This window comes from Strongylocentrotus purpuratus, unplaced genomic scaffold, assembly GCF_000002235.5.
Source record: "Strongylocentrotus purpuratus isolate Spur 01 unplaced genomic scaffold, Spur_5.0 spur5_scaffold_11, whole genome shotgun sequence".
In the NCBI taxonomy this organism is placed as follows: domain Eukaryota; kingdom Metazoa; phylum Echinodermata; class Echinoidea; order Camarodonta; family Strongylocentrotidae; genus Strongylocentrotus; species Strongylocentrotus purpuratus.
In genome coordinates, this window is record NW_022145596.1 from 28,160,062 (window position 1) to 28,177,697 (window position 17,636).

At 39.6% G+C, this 17,636-nt stretch overlaps 1 protein-coding gene and 1 non-coding gene across 3 annotated transcripts; both read left to right on the forward strand.

The window, feature by feature from the left end:
• The first annotated feature begins 759 nt into the window (after window positions 1–759).
• Window positions 760–16,791, forward strand: LOC590876 (sterol regulatory element-binding protein 1). 2 transcript variants are annotated; one of them, XM_790463.5, is made up of 17 exons: window positions 760–977; window positions 2,265–2,701; window positions 3,977–4,246; window positions 4,599–4,778; window positions 4,998–5,282; window positions 6,011–6,140; window positions 6,641–7,006; window positions 7,420–7,628; window positions 8,193–8,463; window positions 8,812–8,978; window positions 10,734–10,899; window positions 12,326–12,443; window positions 12,841–12,953; window positions 13,396–13,528; window positions 13,940–14,099; window positions 15,673–15,961; window positions 16,392–16,791. In XM_790463.5, exons 1-17 carry the CDS (start codon window positions 854–856, stop codon window positions 16,640–16,642), a joined length of 3,669 nt encoding a protein of 1,222 aa, XP_795556.3. In that variant the 5' UTR covers window positions 760–853; the 3' UTR covers window positions 16,643–16,791. The 2 variants fall into 2 exon arrangements, with proteins under 2 accessions (XP_795556.3, XP_011664188.2); XM_011665886.2 differs by having other exon boundaries at window positions 2,265–2,695; window positions 3,974–4,246.
• Mir33 (microRNA mir-33) lies at window positions 15,021–15,121 on the forward strand. The gene has a single exon (NR_036397.1). It is a non-coding gene; the product is annotated as a microRNA mir-33 (primary transcript).
• Window positions 16,792–17,636: the final 845 nt, after the last annotated feature.

The window sequence follows — 17,636 nt, forward strand, 5'->3', positions numbered from 1 at the left end:
CGTTATATATATATATATATATATATATATATAAACAGATATAGAATGATCATACTTTTTGATTTTGTATATGTGCATATCATTCTATTTTATAGGCCTAATATATCTGTTTTGTATACTTGTTGTTAACAATAAAATGCCAATTAGAAGATTGTAATTAAAAGTATTATGAGGATTGTACCGGTACCTAATTATCATCATCGCTGTATTATATTTCTGATGAGGAATATTGGGGGTATATATTAATCTGTCTTTGCGATCTGTTATTGTTTAAATAGGGTGTTTTTTTGTTGTTGTTATGTATTCTTTTAAAAGAAAAATGAGAATAATTCTACACGTTTGGATTATAATCAATAAATTTGAATTTGAATGTGATTGTAAATGTGAATTTGCTGAGATATTTGGAAGTGTTTTGTCCCCTAGAGCTGTATTTTATAGTTTCACCCTCACGTATCGCAAGCTTGTGTTTCATCACTACGAGTGGATAAGAATAGTTTCAATTGTCAGACTCAAATAACTTTCTAATATTTTCATCATGTATTTTTCTACAAAAAAAAGGATAGATAAATTGACATTGATGATAAAGGTTACAAAAAAAAATTTAAACTCAATTTATTATTGATTGAATCTTGATATATGAAATACATTTTTGCATATTTGTTGATGATTGATTTTATTATGCTCGGAAAAAGACTACGAAAAGCATGGCACGATGTATTTCCGACCAATCACAGTTCACTTTATCATCACAAGATACATCGGATCCTATAGCGAAATACGTGCAATATATATTGCGAGTTTTGCAAAGAGAATTTACGTGTAATTGTGGACGAAAACACGAAATGAAATCAAAATGGGTGATCAATCACATTGGTTATTTTCACCGGATTCGGTAATGAATTCGGATCCACATCTAAATTCTGTGAAAAAAGAGGAGGATGAAGATGCTTTTCTTGATGACCTTGATCTGCAAGATGGTAAGTTTCCAATAATATTAACAGCGAAAAATGTTGAAAATATGACTTCAGTCCCATATGATATTAACTGTGTTGGTATACTGCAACGTTTTTTTTTCTTTTTCCGTTGTCACCACTTTTCTTCAACAAATGACGTTTGATGTAGTAGAAATTCTGTAGAGTGTTTTCAAGATGCTCTTTGATATTTGTAGATATGTCATCTTAAAGGAAATTATAGTTTTAGACTGTAAATAGTAAAGAAATGATTTTTTCTCTTGCATTGCACATCATCAGTCTTGTCGGTCAAAATGCAAATGAGTCTGAGACTGAGAGTGTGAGAGCGAAAGTGACCAGGAGGTTGTTTCTCAGAACCTTTACAACTACAAGATCGACGACATCTCAACGCTGTCACTCGACTTATCGATTAATCAGTAGGGGCACTTGTCCGAGAATAAGATCGTCCGCATTTTTCACTGACGATTCTGATTTCCGATCCGCGCATTGGCGATGCAAAAAACAGATTACGCATTAATTTTCTTGATATATTTTACACTGACTTTGTGCAGAGACTTCCACGTTGAGCGATAAATCCTCAGAAAGACTGACAACCCATAAAAGTAGACGATGAACTGGTGCTATTTTATAACGCGTAATCCATTTTCGCATCGCGAGCGCGAGCGCGCGGATCGGGAACCAGAAACGCACAGACTGCTGGAAAAAAAAACATCCGCGAGAAAGTGGACGATTCTTTTTTTGTTAAGGACTTATTTCGTCCTCTTATACAAGGATATCCTTGTTTATGCGGACGATCCTTATTCTCGGACCAGTGCCCCTACTGCTAAGTCAAGTGTTTTACAAAACTTTCTGCCAAGAATAAGATGAGCGACAACTTCCGTGATGGCTTCCGCAACAATTTTTGCGGCCGAATATTTGAGTACAAGTAATCGTACTCGAGTAGTTGTCAACCGTGCAGGTACTCGAGCATTCGACTATTCTTTGCAGCTCCAAACCAGTCATATCTTTTTTAGAATGCAACAAGGCAACTTTAAGTTAGTCTGCAAAAATGAACATTACATGTATAAAAATGCTAACCTCGTAGTCTTAGGAGATTCAACTAAAGTTTGTGATGTTAGTTCTGCCTGAAATGCAAAGCTAAAATCAGAATATTCCAGTCAACCCAAATAGGAATCTGGCCTGAAATTGTAGCTGCTGTAGGGGAAATAAAATGGGGGAGGGATGGAAAAAAGATAATATCTGTCATCTTGGAAAGAAAGTCATTTCATTTGTGATGTTTATTTTTCTTTGCAGAGGACATGAGTTTCTCTGACTTATCATTCAACATGAACATGACGGAGTACTCGGACGTCTCGGAAGAGCGCCTCCTAGGGATGAGTGAGGAAGAGTTGACCGGCATGTTCGGAAATCAAGATATGCCGCAGCTAGTCCAACCACAAGCGCAACAAACCCTGCAACTCAAGGTACTACAGCAACAACAACAGCAGCAGGCGCAACAGTTACTGCAAGCGCAACAACAGCAGCAGCTCTTGCAACAGCAGCAGCAGCAGCAGCAACAGACTCTGCAGCAAGTACCCGATTTGCACATTGTTCAGCAGGAGCAACCGCAACAGGTTATTGTGGCACCCAAGTCAATGGAAACAGTCAACACTGGTAGTGTGAATGTGTCTTCCGAGCTGACCAATCTGGTTGCCTTACTTCTCAACAACCAACAACAACAACAACAACAGGTAAGCTCATATAAAAAACAAACGATGACAATAAAAAATCAATCTATAAGCCCTAATTAAATTATATGTACTGCTCTTGATATGAAATTATAAATTATAATTTGATTGTACCTGTAGACTTATGCTAATACATTTTACAATAGAGACTAAAAATAAACGATTGAGCAAGATTGGTTATTCATAGCTAAGTACCTTCTGTACCATGCGTACCCTTTTTCAACATTTTCGTGAATTGCACAGACGGAATCTAGACTGGTATTTAAAACACTTTAACCACTTTAATAAAAACGATTACATAATGTGGGTCATTTCAGGGTGTGAAAGTTAAGACTAACAGATGTGCATGTTTACATACAAAATATGTTGCATGTTCAGTGGTGCGTGTGCACATGCTTCTTGGCTTAGTGTGGTGCATAAGAAACAATATGAAGGGCCTCTGTAAGTTATGGGTTGGTTCATCTGGGATCTCACATGTGAATCACATGACTGCTTAGGGGCAGTCCCATGGTTGTTTCCTTTCCTGTCAGCGTCACACTCATTGGCCCGAATTCACAAAGGAGGTTTGTCAACCATGGTTTGTCGACAAACCTCCTTTTGTTTTTTACAAACCAAGGTTTGTAAAAACGCGTCAAAACGCGTCGTATGACGAACATAAACCTTGGTTTGTCGACAAACCTCCTTTGTGAATTCGGGCCAATGGGAATGCATGAAATATCACAAGAGTCTAGGTCTGGTACCTGGGCTAGTTAGATCATTTGGTCTTTGCTAGCTGGTCGAACAAGGCTACACCAGTCTGTGTGGAAGGAATGGTTCAGTTCGGTTTGTTCACTCTTTACGTCTCCATATAATCCTGTAAGTTTGGGCTTTGATCAGTATCAGATTTTTTTATTGCTGAAAATTTTCAAGTTTCAGGCTATATGAAATAAAAAGAGAATCCAGAAACCTACTTCTGGGATTTTTTTGGAACTAAAATAGAAATTTGATATTTTTACAGCACACATTTTCTACCCGCACACAAGGTGCTCCAATATTATCCCGACTCTTTTAGGCTTCAGATTTCAGTGCTCACAGCATACAATGATTTACTTTCTACAGGTAAGCCTACCCATTTACCACCTTGGTGGAGAGTGGCAAATGTAGATTAATGTCTCGCCCAAGGACATTATTGCTGCATCAGGACTAAATGACAAAGTTCCTAGTTAAAGAATCTGATGATGGCATCATGACAGTGACTTGTTCTTTTACAAATTTGTTATTTTTGTTATTTTGTGGCAGACTACTGTCAACACTGTTGCGACTCCGGCTCCAGCCCAAGTTTCGGTCCCTCAGCTGGTCAGTGCACCAGTCACAGTGGCCTCAGCGGCCACCACTGTCCGGCCAGCTACGGCCAGTGAGGTCATTCAACAGCTGGTCCAGAAGGAACAACAGAAACAGATGCAGAACAAGACCATTGCTCAGCTGGCACTCATCTTACAGTTGCAGCAACAACAGCAGCAGCAGCAGCAGCAGGTTCAGCAGCAGCCTCTGTTGATGTCAACTCTTCAGGTACTTTTTCATTCATCAGCCTTAAGAAAGATCTCATAAGTAACATTGCAACCTGATTGAATGAAAGACCTGATCTATCGGTTAAACCATGAATGATATATTGTAGAAGAGACTAGTGAAATATGAAAGATACATTTTGTTTCCATGAAAAAAAGGGGAAAAAAAAGAAAGACAAAACCCTTTGATTTTCAACAGAGAATGTGATTGTACTATTTGTTCTTTCAAGTGAGTTTGAGTGATGTGCGAAACTCCAAATTATCAAGTTAAACAGTTTGTTAAAATCAGCAAATATTCATTTGAATAAACTTTTGCCATTATGAAATTATACCCTTTTATGTCATGTCTAATGCAGGCCACAGCACAACCACAGATCACAACCCAACTGCAACCACAGAAGGTCACAACTGTGCAACAGCAGCAACAACCTGTGCAGCAGAAGGTCATTCCACTGTCAGTTCAGAAGACTTCTCTCCCACGTGTCCAGGTCATCAAGCAAGAGACTTCTAAACCAGTTGTCACTACAGTCCCACAGGTAAGGAAATATGTCAGATGCGTCAACACCCAAGAATGAAAATACATGTTAACACTATGATTATAATACATGGGAGAATGGTCATAACAGTTCTCAAGTTGGTTCTTTAAAAATTAGTAAGTGATTTTACACTGGTGTATGCTGTACATGTACCTCTATGTTATACAGAATAAATTCATCCCCCTTAACAGCTCCTCTTTCTTAATTTTTTTTCTTCAGCTGGTGATCCAGTCTTCTCAAAATGGCAACGTGGCAATCGTTGGATCCACCATGGCAACCGTCTCCAGTCCCATGGTGAAATCCCCTGTGTCTACTACCACCACCTCCTCCATGTCCAAGATAGCTATACCACCCCTCTCCTCTTCTCCCAACGGGGTCGGCATGCACATGGGCAAGAAGCCAGAGAAACGCAAATCCCACAATGCCATTGAGCAACGCTACCGGAAGAGCATCAACGGCAGGATCGAAGACCTCAAGATCATGCTCTTCAAAGAGAACAAAAAGGTGAGACAACTGTAGTAACAAACCAGATATAATGGGTATTGAATTTCAACATTAAGTACAAGAGTTTGTAGTATGTAGATTTTGTATCAGATTAGTTAGGAGTATGTAGAGTTGTTGTGGTCAAGTGGGTACGTCATCGGACTGTGGATCATAAGGTCCGTGGTTCGAGTCCCGCTGCGGCACTTATGTCCTTTGGCAAGATATTTGCCACACTCAACCCAGGTGATGTAAATGGGTACCTGGTAGGATTTAATTCCTTGAAATGCTAGAGCCCCCTACGGAAGCCATGCTAAAGCCAGGTTAATAATCGGGAGCACCAGGAGTGTCAAGTCTGACAGATATGAGCGCTATGCAAGCGCCCAATATTATTATTATTATTATTATTATTAACAAGAAAATAAAGTGACATATCACTTTCTAATTAAGATGATAATCATAGTTTGAAAACTGGTACAAAACGAAATGATGCAGGATATTACAAATTTTTTTTTTCTTCAATTACTGCTTCATTTGAATTTGAAACAAAGCTATTTGATTTTGCAAAAGGTCCTATCTTTGGCATCATATATTATCTGTTAAAAACTAGAAAAGCATTAACTCTATGATGTCTGTGTTAAAGGATATACATTAAAAGCCCTCTGACTCTCATTAGTCCATATGTTAAAGATAATGCAATCTGACCAGTTTTGCATTTCTCATTGACATGACTTGTGTCTTTCTGCTCTTAGGTATCTAAGTCTCATACACTGCAGAAGTGCATAGATCATCTGGTTGGTCTGAGGAAGATGTGTCAAACTCTCAAGCAGGAGAACCTCGGTCTTAAAGCTGAGCTCGACAAGTACAAAGGAACTACAACAGGTAACACAAAGATTTCCAATTTGTACACAAAATAATGAATATAAATTTTACACCACATTGCCAATTTAGAGACTGTAGTGATTAACTGCAATGGGTTAAAAGGGTTGTTTTAAAAGACCAAAGCAACAGCACCCATTTATTATAAAACTAGAACTAAATATTTGGATTGTTTGAGTAGAAAATGATAATTCTTTTGGTGAGAAATTACAATAAGAATGTCTCTGTCTGGTAACTCAAACTGTGGACATTAGAAATATTACAGTATGAAGCATTTTGTGTGCAGAAACAACGAATATTCTTTTTGGTAATTGATTAACCTTGGTAATCAGTAAGAGAAGTGAATGTAGCAAAATGTGTTGCAGAGAAAAAGGACATGTTTCAGAGTGAAATGAGATGAGTTCAGTCTGTTCAGAATAACCTTAAGTCCTGTATTTGTAACTCAAATTATATGTTATCTTTCTATCTCTCTAAATCTCTCATTGTCATCTTAAAACGAGCAGTACCTGATGTGAAAGACCCTATGACACCGCCCTCTTCCTTCACCGGCTCCCCTGACCGCTGCTACGAACTAGGCAGTGAGCCAGACTCTCCATACTCCGGTCCTGATTCCTGCCCAGACTCTCCCCTGGACGACGACATGGAGATGTCAGCACCACCCAGCCCAGTCCGGACCAATGCTGGTCTATCCGGGGGTCTACTTGATAGGACCAGACTGGTCCTGTGTGTCTTCATGTTCTCTATCCTGGCCTTCAATCCGTTTGGGTTCCTCATCAATAAGGGCTTTGAGAGCTTTATGGTGGGCTCAGGGACTGGATTCAGCGGTGACTCGGAGACCATGAGTGCTGGAGGCAGGAAGCTCATGGGAGGTACGATCATTTATCCCTCTTTAATTGATATCAGTGTAATATGAAATATGTACATTAAGACACTTTATATGCATTCTAATCATTAATAAATAACATTTTCAATCTGCTGTACAACAAGTTACACTTCAAAGAATGTTGATTCAATTATAACTCTTTTATTAGGCTGACATATAGCGTAGCAAGGCCAGTTAAAAAATCTTTTACTTTTCTAATTGATGAATACCCCATGACCGACATGAAGGCATGGAAGTGACCACTTGTCTTTTCATCCCACCTCTTATATTTTCTGTAGAGCTGGTTAAAATTTGCAGTCCAATTTTCATCGTTGGCACCATATTGACCCTTTTTAAACTACTTATAAACTCCCTTCCATCATCCTACCTAACAATTGCTTTGACCTTTGATGTTTGCAGAAGTAGGAGGAGAAGGAGGCATGGAGACGACGGTCCTTTCACTGATTTGGCAGGTCATACCAACCCTCCTTGTCTGGTTGATGAATGGAACCATCATAGCTACGGTCCTGGTGACGATGCTGTATGGAGACAAGACAGGAAAGAGTTCCGCCATCAATGTGACGGCCTACTGGCGTTACAGGACTCAGGCTGAGCAGGAGATCATGAAGGTAGGAATCGAGCGTAGGACTTTGGCCTCTCCTTGATGGAGCCACAATGACTAGCTCAATTCAGAGGAGACTAAGATTGAGATTAGATGCTACTTATAAGTATCGGTTTGCATGGTGATGTAGATATACAGTAAGCTTACGGTTGCACCGAGAAAGAAAGTTTACAGACAGTCCCTTTTAGGACTCCCCAATCCTCCCCCTCTCTCTCTCACATGGTACAACCATTAGAAAATTGTATAGGATTGAGGTTGTTATGGAGAGATGGGTGTTGTTTGTTTAGAGGGGAAACAACTGAACAAGGCACTGCATAATGTAGCTTATGGTGTAGCAGCCGAAGTGTTGATACAGTCACCTACCGACTTCAACAGTGCACATTATGAGGATAGGTCATATAATCCCAGATAGTCTTTAAAAGAAATCTAAAAAGAAAAACACAACCAGATACATGGTTCCACTACTACACAGCTGGATCTGAATTCAAATTCTTCTTCAGGTCGATAACAGCGTATGATATTATTTTTGAGAAATGAGTCATTTCAGATGTTTACTTTGTTTTGACCTCAGGGTAACATTGCTCAGGCCCTCAATCAGCTGTTCCATTGCTTCGCTGCTCTCGGTCGCAACCATCCTCTGGGTAACCTGGAATACTATGCCTCCTTCTTCTGGAACCTCTTCTGCCTCCCCCTCAACGTCTTCTTCAAGGGGCGTGGCATAGGAGCGTGGCTATCCCGACCCAAAGGGGACAAGCAGAAGGATGGCAAGTACCCCGTTGCTCAGACCACTGCAAGGGATATCGCCAAGACCTATCACCACATTGTGCAGCTCTTCTTGACAGGTGTGTATGAACCCCTGTGATGATGTAAGCATTGGCATCCTCAAAAGGCCAACTCAGCCAGTGGAAAGCAGTCCTCTCTTACTCTTCTTAAAGTCATTCAACCTTGGAACATGTTTTCCTATTATCAAATCAAATAAGTGAGCTCGTAAATAGCTCTGGAACGCATGACCCCAAAATATCCACAGGTCGTAGACACGATGGATACTTCCCACGTCTGCATTTTAGAATAATCACTTTAATAATAACTTTCAGGAGCACGATCCGAGTATTTGTCTCCATGGTTTTACAATTTGGGTACGAATGACCTTGATTTTCTTTAAAAGATTGTCATTTTCTCCCCATATGCAGCCAATTTCTCTCTTGGTGTACCGCGAGCCTTCTACATGGGTATATGCAGCATCAACCACGCTGAGAGAGCTAGAGACGCCATGAGTCCAACTGAACGAGCAGAGATCTACGCGACTGTAGGGGTACTCATCAGGACTAGGTTCTCAAAATCACTCCAGTGGCTTGCGGTAGGTGTCCCAAACCTTCATTCCCATTGGTCATTTAGTTTTATGTTTCAGATCATTCGTTTGTGTCTCCTTAGATCTTCAGAGTAGTTGCTACAACCGGCCGTGTCAGACACATTGCCCCGGGGTGCGAGATAGGACTCTTGTAGCGTGGCCCTGATAACATGTATTCACCTTTTTATGTGTGTACTAGGTTTATTTTATTTATGTACATATTCATAATTTTATTAAAGATTCTGTTGCCTCAGTCTAAAAAAGAAAGTGGATGGACACATCCAGAGTATCCAAGTAAATGTACCATTGCACTAGGTTGAGGCAGAAATCCTCAAGAGAATTCAAACCATAGGACCCATGTTTCCATGTTGGAACAGCATTTATTTGGCTTTGAAGTGTACTTGGACAACAAATGCCAAAGCCTATAAAAATAAAAGGTGTTTCTGATTGAGCTAAGTATGCAAACAGAAAGAGTGATAAGGAATTTGACCCCAGATATTGCAACTTAATCCAGATTCAGTATCAGAAAGCAGTTCAAAGTTTATGAGTTGTTAGCAGTGAGGCGTAAAAAAAGAAAGATGTTGTATTGCCCTTTGCGACCGACCCCAAAATCTTGAAATCTACGGTGGGCTTTTTAAAAAGCATTCAGAACTGAGACATATCAGCCCAAAGAAAGAAGGAAAAAAAGAAGATTTCTGACCGACCGACCCATGTTTTAGCACCTAAAGGCAAAGATGCCAACCGTTACGTTTTTGCTGTATTTGTTACGGTTTTAATGCTCTTATTACGGCGTTACGGTAAACAATCAAAAGGTTACGGGTAAACAATAAATAAGAGTACATTATAGCGAATGCCGCCTTATATTATCACATAGCCTCCGTACACAGCGCTGCATGTCGCACGCATTTACTCATAAGTTCACTGAATTTGACTACACTGGATAGGCACTTTCACGCACATGGTCCGTCCGCCGCTATCTTGTTTAATTCCGAAACAACATGGCCGCCGTCATTACTGTTTTGATACTAGTATACTACGTGCGGTCGTGCATTTTGGAGGGAGCATGGTGGTGAATGATCGTGCGCGCAATACCCATTCAAAGTATAGTAGGGAAGACTTTGGTGATTCAGCGGGCGCATTGCAAGTGCGGTATACGGTGTGTTGTTGTTCATGAACGCCGGGCCTAGCGGCCTGGGCTGGTGTGTCTGTGGTACTGGTGAGTGTACATGTACATGTGCGTGTGTAGGATACGAGTTCTGCAATTTGAGTGTGGATTCGAATTTGCCGTTCGACGCTTGAACAAGGTGTTTTCTTCCTGAATATTATCATGGATTCCCTCAAAAGAGCGAGTACCAGAGGTGGAGATCCTTTGACTGCAAACAGATTTTTAAAAGCGTTTTTATGCACATCTTTATTTTGGACTTAAAAATGGTAGGTTCGAAATGCAGTAAGAGTGATTGGGTGTTTGTGTACGTTTTGCGCGAAAATTATGCTGCGGTGTCTTGCGTTACGGAAAGACCCCCATTTGTTACGGACAAATGTGGTAAATGTTACTGACAGCCATCCTATAGGGTTAGCATCTCTGTAAAGGGCATTCAAACATCTTTTTTTTTAGGCCTGACAGTAATAATATTGAGTAAGATATTATAGATACAAAAAGGTCCACTCTGCACTTATGGACATTATTAATTCTGACAATTACCAATTTTATTTAATAATCAGTAAGTTCATCAATGTATTCCACACTCTTTCTTACCGTGACAGAGCCTGGTGTTCTATCGAGTGAGGTACATCCTGAACCGATCCAAGAGTCCCACACCTCCTATTCTGAGTTGGACGCTGGCTGCCTTCTCTCACTACTTCAGGCAGAATGACATCGTCCCCACCTCCTGGCAGGGACCAAGCTATTTCACCTCCATCACAGAGAAACGTAAGAGAATTCAGACATAACCACAAGAAATATAAACAAATGAACAAGTGAACCAGAGGCGGAAAAACTCGTAATGTAGAAAAAATGTGCTTGCCTATCTACCAGTCACCTTAATTCTGTATATAGGGCAGAATTTGTAAATTGACATATAAACAGTTAAGTGAGATTTTTTTTTTTTTTAATGTATCATCAGTGAGAGCAAGAAAGGAATAAATTCATTCTATTTAACTCAAGCGGGTTGACGGCTTTCAGAAGAAGCTATTTCATAAATTGTGTAAGTACATATACACCATATTTTTGGTTTTAATGTTCCCTTATCTTCTTTTTTTCAGTTTTCAATAATGTATTACTCTATTTTTATGCCTCCGTTACGAAGTAGCCGGAGGCATTATGTTTTCGGGTTGTCCGTCCGTCCGTACGTCCCGTTCTCGTGATCGCGTTATCTGAAGAACCGATTGATGGATTCCTGCCAAACTTTGGTCATGTATGTATCTTGCAGAGCCGATGAACTGATTAGATTTTGGGGTCACGAGGTCAAAGGTCAAAGGTCACAGGGCTCATTATGTATGCAAAAACAGCTCGTGATCGCGTTATCTGAAGAACCGATTGATGGATTCCTGCCAAACTTAGGTCATGTATGTATCTTGCAGAGACGATGAACTGATTAGATTTTGGGGTCACGAGGTCAAAGGTCAAAGGTCACAGGGCTCATTATGTATGCTGAAACAGCTCGTGATCGCGTTATCTCAAGAACCGATTGATGGATTCCTGCCAAACTTAGGTCATGTATGTTACTTGCAGAGCCGATGAACTGATTAAATTTTGGGGTCATGAGGTCAAGGTCAAAGGTCATGCGGCTCATTATGCATGCAAAAATAGCTTGTGATCGCATTATCATTAGAACAGATTGATGGATTCCTCCCAAACTTAGATCATGTATGTATCTTGCAGAGCCAATGAACTGAGTAGATTCTTGGGTCATGAGGTCAAAGGTCGAAGGTCATAGGTCATGGGCTCATTATGTATGCAAAAATAGCTTGTGAACGCATTCTCATTAGAACTGACAGATGGATTACTATTTAACTCGGGACATCTTGCAGAGCCAATGAACTGAGTAGATGTTAGGGTCATGTGGTCAAAGATCAAAGGGTCATATATGTATATGAGAAATTACTTGTAATCACGATATTCTGAGAACCTGTTAATGGATTACAATTGAACTTGAATTTGAACAATTTCTTCTGTTTTGGTTTGTAAAATTGCTCTATGACGGAGGCATCATTTCGACTGCGCGCAGTCGAAGTTCCATCTAGTTTTAAACCAAATTTTATGCCGCTCTATATCTTGTTTTAATGTGATATGAATATTGATGGCATTTCCATTTGTAAAAGTGCATTATTAAAGCCAATATTTGTCCTTCCTCCAGGCAACCCATTGGTGGTAGTATCCCAGCATCTGAGAGAGCATATGATCCACAACGTCCTCAAAGGTATCCTGACCCTACGACCAGATGATAACCAGGACTCACAGAAGAGCAAGAGAAGGTATGTTCATCAGACCTGCCAACCAGTATTAATTAGTCGTATTTCGTATGATTTTTAGAAGCAAATACGACAGTATGATTTTTCTCAAGAAAATACAATTTCCAATACGATTTTTAAATATATATGATATTTTGTGTGTGTTATTGTCATTTTCAATAGTAAAATGGCAATTCTGTCCTGTAAAGTATCCTACAAGCATCTCACATAGGCAATTTGGGGATGTTCATTAGTTCATCGGACACACCACTCATGACGAAATCATGCATATGCAACCAATGATCGTTAAAAAATTTCACGGACTTATAGCGCGAAATCCGCGAAGATTACCACGTTTACAGCAATTTATATCACCAGATGGGTAAGACATCAACCTAATAACCTTTTGTTTTGTTGACAGTGTGGATCAAGATTTCATGATGCAGCTCAATGGACTGAGCATCTCTCTGGATGAAGCATCTACCTTCTATCAGCAAAATATGGATGTCACTTCAAACTTCCAAGCCAGGAATGGTAAGTATATACTGTTGCCAAGGTTTTTGTGAATGCAGACAACTTGAAAGTAGTAATTTGCAAGATAGTGAACAGGTTATAATCATCAGCCATGGTTTTGAAATGTCATTTCCCGTTTTGTACATGAATGGTATGTACACTAACACAGGGATCTAGCAGTATTTCTTTAGTGTTCGTCCCCTCCCAAATGTGTATGTTAGTGTGATGATTGGGGGGCATTTTGAAGACTTCTTCTGCTTCATTCAAGATATGCTGCACTTCTTTGTGTTAGCATAACACATGAAAACATCTGGCAATCTCTCTCTCCTGAAATATGGCAGTGAAGAGCTCTTCAAGAAATACAAAATTAGGAAGAGCTGTTGGAAAAGATGAATATTTTTGATGTTGCAAACTACAAGCATTTGGAGTCTTCACTGTATTCGTCTTCATCTCCCTTTAACAGAGTATGATCCTGTTGCACTTTGGTGGGTCAATCTTCTCTTTGTGGCTGCATACTGGCAGATTGGAGAGGAAGAGAAGGCTGAGGCATACATCAGCTGCATTGATTCATTGCCAGCTGAGCTCCAGAAAGAAAGGTAAATACTTGTTGCAAGATCCTTGTTTAGTTTTTCTAGGAAAAAAACATCATTTGTAATATCACTGCTTAAATTAGAATGAAATAAGCTGAAAATACATTCCACTTATTTTTCTAATTATTCCTTTAGAGTTCTTATTTCGATCTGATTTTCACTTTACAGTGACAATTCGGAATAGAAAAATAAAAATTGACAAGTACAATTCTGAGCAACATGATTTTAAAAGATAATTCAACTATACAAATATCTGTAATTGTGTTAACAATGTTATATACCAAGGGATTTTGCAATTTGAAATAAGTGGAAACTTTTAAATGTTTAGAATGTGGTGTACAAAATCAGTAGCCTTCTGAATATTTGTTTGGTAAAACTTGTGTTTTCATGAGAATGTTTTGTGGTTGTGTCATACAGCTTCCCTCTAGCAGCCCTCCAAGCCTGCAAGGCCCGGCTTGCCCTTCTGTCAGCTGCTCAGAATGACATCCCGGATGATTGCCTCAGGATGTCTGACCTAGCAAGCAACAATCTGGTGCGCAGTATGGAAGCCGGCTACTCTGGGGAAAACTCTATCATGGTAAGAATCATTCAATCACAAATGGGAATTTTTTTTTTCTGGTTGATCCAGGATATCACATTTTCAACAATAGTGGTTGATTTTCTTTAAACAGAAAGTTAAAGGTAAAGACCAGTATTGGAAACGCCCCAATTTCAAAAAATGAAATGGAAGCTCTCATTACCAATCATGTGAAAGAATATGTTTTGACTAATACATGATAAAAAATTTGCCGGGAAACCGCCTACTAATTTATATGTTTGGTAAATTTGTTTCTCTCATGGTCTGTGAGAGATATAGGGTAGTCCCATATACATCTTTCTGTGTATAGTGCTTGTAACTTTACAAAGAATGGGCCAAATTTCTTATCATTTTGATGATTCCAAAATCTTGCAGATGCTAGATGCTAGATGATCAACCTTTTCTGATCAATTCCACAACGTTTCTTTCACAATGCAATCGCATGACCATAACTGGTCTTTACCTTTAACACTAATGCATGGGGTAGACAGGACAGATTCAAAATAATGTTGTTAATATTTATTTACACTAACCAATCAGGATTTTACTTCTTTTTAAAAGGGTCAACAGTGTGCATTGTGAATTCCACATGACCAAGTGTATTCTAATTATGATCTGGGAAATTTAAACTCTATTAGAATAGGAATATGAATAGTTAGGATAAGGATTAAAATTAGGAGTAGTGTTAAAATTAGGATACAGATTAGGTTTGGATTAGGATTAGGTTTAAGGTCAGGGTTAGGGAGTCATCAAGAGAGCCTTGATTCGTCAATAAGCCACCATGAAGGCTCCAAGGCAAATGACTGGACGAGGATCTCTTTCTTTTAGCCACGGTTAGGATTAGTATTGTGGTTAGGGTTAGGATTAAGAGAAAGGTTAGGATTAGGGAGTCATCCAGTGGAGGCAACCCCCTGAACAAGGATCTCTTTCTTGTAGCCATGGTGCATTGTCGTTGCATTGCATGTGTCTCTATACCCCTATGTAGTGCAAGAACAGTGCAATATGGAGGCAAGATAAGCAGCGCCTGAAGTGAAATGATTGCATCAACAATAGCGACCCTGCAACAATAATGACAAGCTCGCTGCTCTTTTTCCCCCTTTATACATCATATAAAATTTGTAGGAAAGGCAGTTTTACGACATGTTTTAAAGCCACACTGTCCTACTTGTAGCTACTTGCTCCCTCTGTATAGAAAACTTCCCCAATCAGTGCCTGTTGTTCCCCATGATCCTCTTTTTCTTATGTTAATTGAGAGCTGAGTTAATGAGATAGCCACCTGTCAGTGACCTCGCTGTGTGGTCTAATCCCTTCTGGCTGAACTAAGACAGCCGGCCTTTAAGGTTCTAAATCAGCCTTCTGAAATACTCTTGAAAGCTTGGATTTAAAAAAAAAATCTCTCTTTGAATGTAAGAAAAGATAGATGTATAATCAAGTCGTTTGAACAAAAAGGAAAGAAATCGTAGATAAAAAAACAAACCTGGAGCAGTTATCTCCAAGAATTTCCAAGTATTTAGCTTTAATTACATTTTTGATGGTATGTGTAACAAAGCTCTTGAATCTCTCTCCTATGTAGCTTGTCCAGCTCCTGGTTGTTGATTGGCTCTTGTCGACCCGCTCAGCCGTCTGGCAGCGCCGTCAACAGGGTTCCCCATCCACCGTACCAGCTACCAAGAACGAACTCTCTGCCTTCCATCAGGATCTCACCACCCTCAGAAAGCTGGCCAGTGAGCTTCCCCATGTCGGGTCAAAGGTCACGCTCTACGAGGCCGTGGGTCGTCTGATGGCCGGTGCGAACCCCGTCCGAACGCAGGTCCTCCTGGATCGTAACCTCAGAAAGAGAAACGCTGATCCCAAACAAAAAGGTGAGAAAAACTGACTTGTTGGCTTGGTAAAGTTTCCTGTACTAGTCTAAATTTTAAAAAATTGATTGATTGATTCCAATTCCCATTTTCTATGTTGTGTTCTTCAATGAAATGTCGCAAATGTGAAATCCAAATTTATATGATTCTGGTTATTGCCCAAAAGCAAAACAGTGTTCGAGAAGGCTTTTTAGCCCAATAGGAAAAGTTATAGGGTACTTAATGTTTGTAAAGTCCCAATTTATTACATTTGTACTAGGAGAAAATAGACGAAGATTTTCTGTTATTTTTTTGTGTCCGCTAATAAACAATTTATAAATGTAAAAATGTATGAATCAAAAATAAATGTATGAGGCTTTCCTATTTTGCATCTCACCTCTGAGCTGAAGTCAACCTTTCTTTGATCTTATCGTTTTCCCCCCTTTCTTTCCAGATTCCGAGATTGAGAGCAGCACCGCGGAGCATGACCGCGCCCAGTCCCTTCTCGTGAAGAGCTGCTACCTCTACTCCACCATGCCCTCTGATACGCTTGAGCGTAAGAACCTCCTCAACGATGCGGTCCGCTCGCTGGAGAAGGTGGGCGATCGTCGCGGCATGCAGAGCTGTCAACAGATGCTGCAGTCATTACAGAAGTCCGGATCAACGCAGTCCACCAACACTACCGTCACAACAGCATGTTGTTAGTTTAAGGAGGAGGAGGAGGGTGTATTGACATATACAGTCAAACTTGTCTATGTCTACTCAAAGGAAACGGAATAGTGATCACTGTAGAGAAGTGGTCTTTCTAAACAAGTTCTTCATTTCACACATCAGAGAGAGAGAGAGAGAGAGAGAAAGAGAGAAGCAGAAAAGAATAGAGAGGGAGAGAGAGGAGAAAGAGAGGGGGGGGGGGGGGGGTAATACAGGGGACTTTTATAGACAGATGGCCTTTCTAGACAGGTTCTATCTCACACATTTCTTCCCATCAGGAAGAAAACATGGTTGACCACTGTAGTAGACAGGTGGTCTTTAGACAGAGATACTTCAGCACACATTTCTTCATTTAGGAAGACAATTTAAGTGACCACTGTAGACAGGTTTGACTGGTTACTTTGTACATATATTTCTTCCGGTAGGGGTGGTGCGCTATCGTACAAAAATTATCTCTCAGCAATGATTGATGTAGATATTTATTGATCAAGTAAAGTTAATCCGTTTCAATTTTTTTGGAGGGGTCAGATGTTTCTCTAAATCCTCAAAAATGATTGATGTACATATTTATTGATAAAGTAGATTTAATCTGTTTCAATTTTTGGGGAGGGGTCAAATGTTCCTCTAAATCGTCACCTAATGGTTTGAATGATCATGAGATTAATTACATGGGGAGGAGATTGCAAGGCAACCCTAAATGTGAGATCATGAGACATTCAAAGATAAATGGTTTAATCTGGAATGACGAGCATGCTTTTAATATGCTTTGATTGGAAATAAAGCATAATTTGACCAAAAAATGGATACATGAAGTTCGTAGAGTGATTTATTTTGTGACATTCAACGTCAAGTGATTTCCTGGAGTTGTTATGGTATTCATTAGTCAGTATGTTTATCCACCAAAATATGAAATGTGACATTTTCATTAAGAAAGCCTAATGTACAATATTTAATTGTAAATAGTAGATTTTATTTCTTTAAGTCTAAT

Excerpts from the sequence above, each read along its gene's own strand:
- LOC590876 (XM_790463.5), top strand. The coding sequence starts at position 854 with ATGGGTGATCAATCACATTGGTTATTTTCACCGGATTCGGTAATGAAT. Across the intron at positions 4,779-4,997 it reads TTGTCACTACAGTCCCACAG|CTGGTGATCCAGTCTTCTCA; the intron begins GTAAGGAAATAT and ends TTTTTTCTTCAG. Across the intron at positions 8,979-10,733 it reads AATCACTCCAGTGGCTTGCG|AGCCTGGTGTTCTATCGAGT; the intron begins GTAGGTGTCCCA and ends TTACCGTGACAG.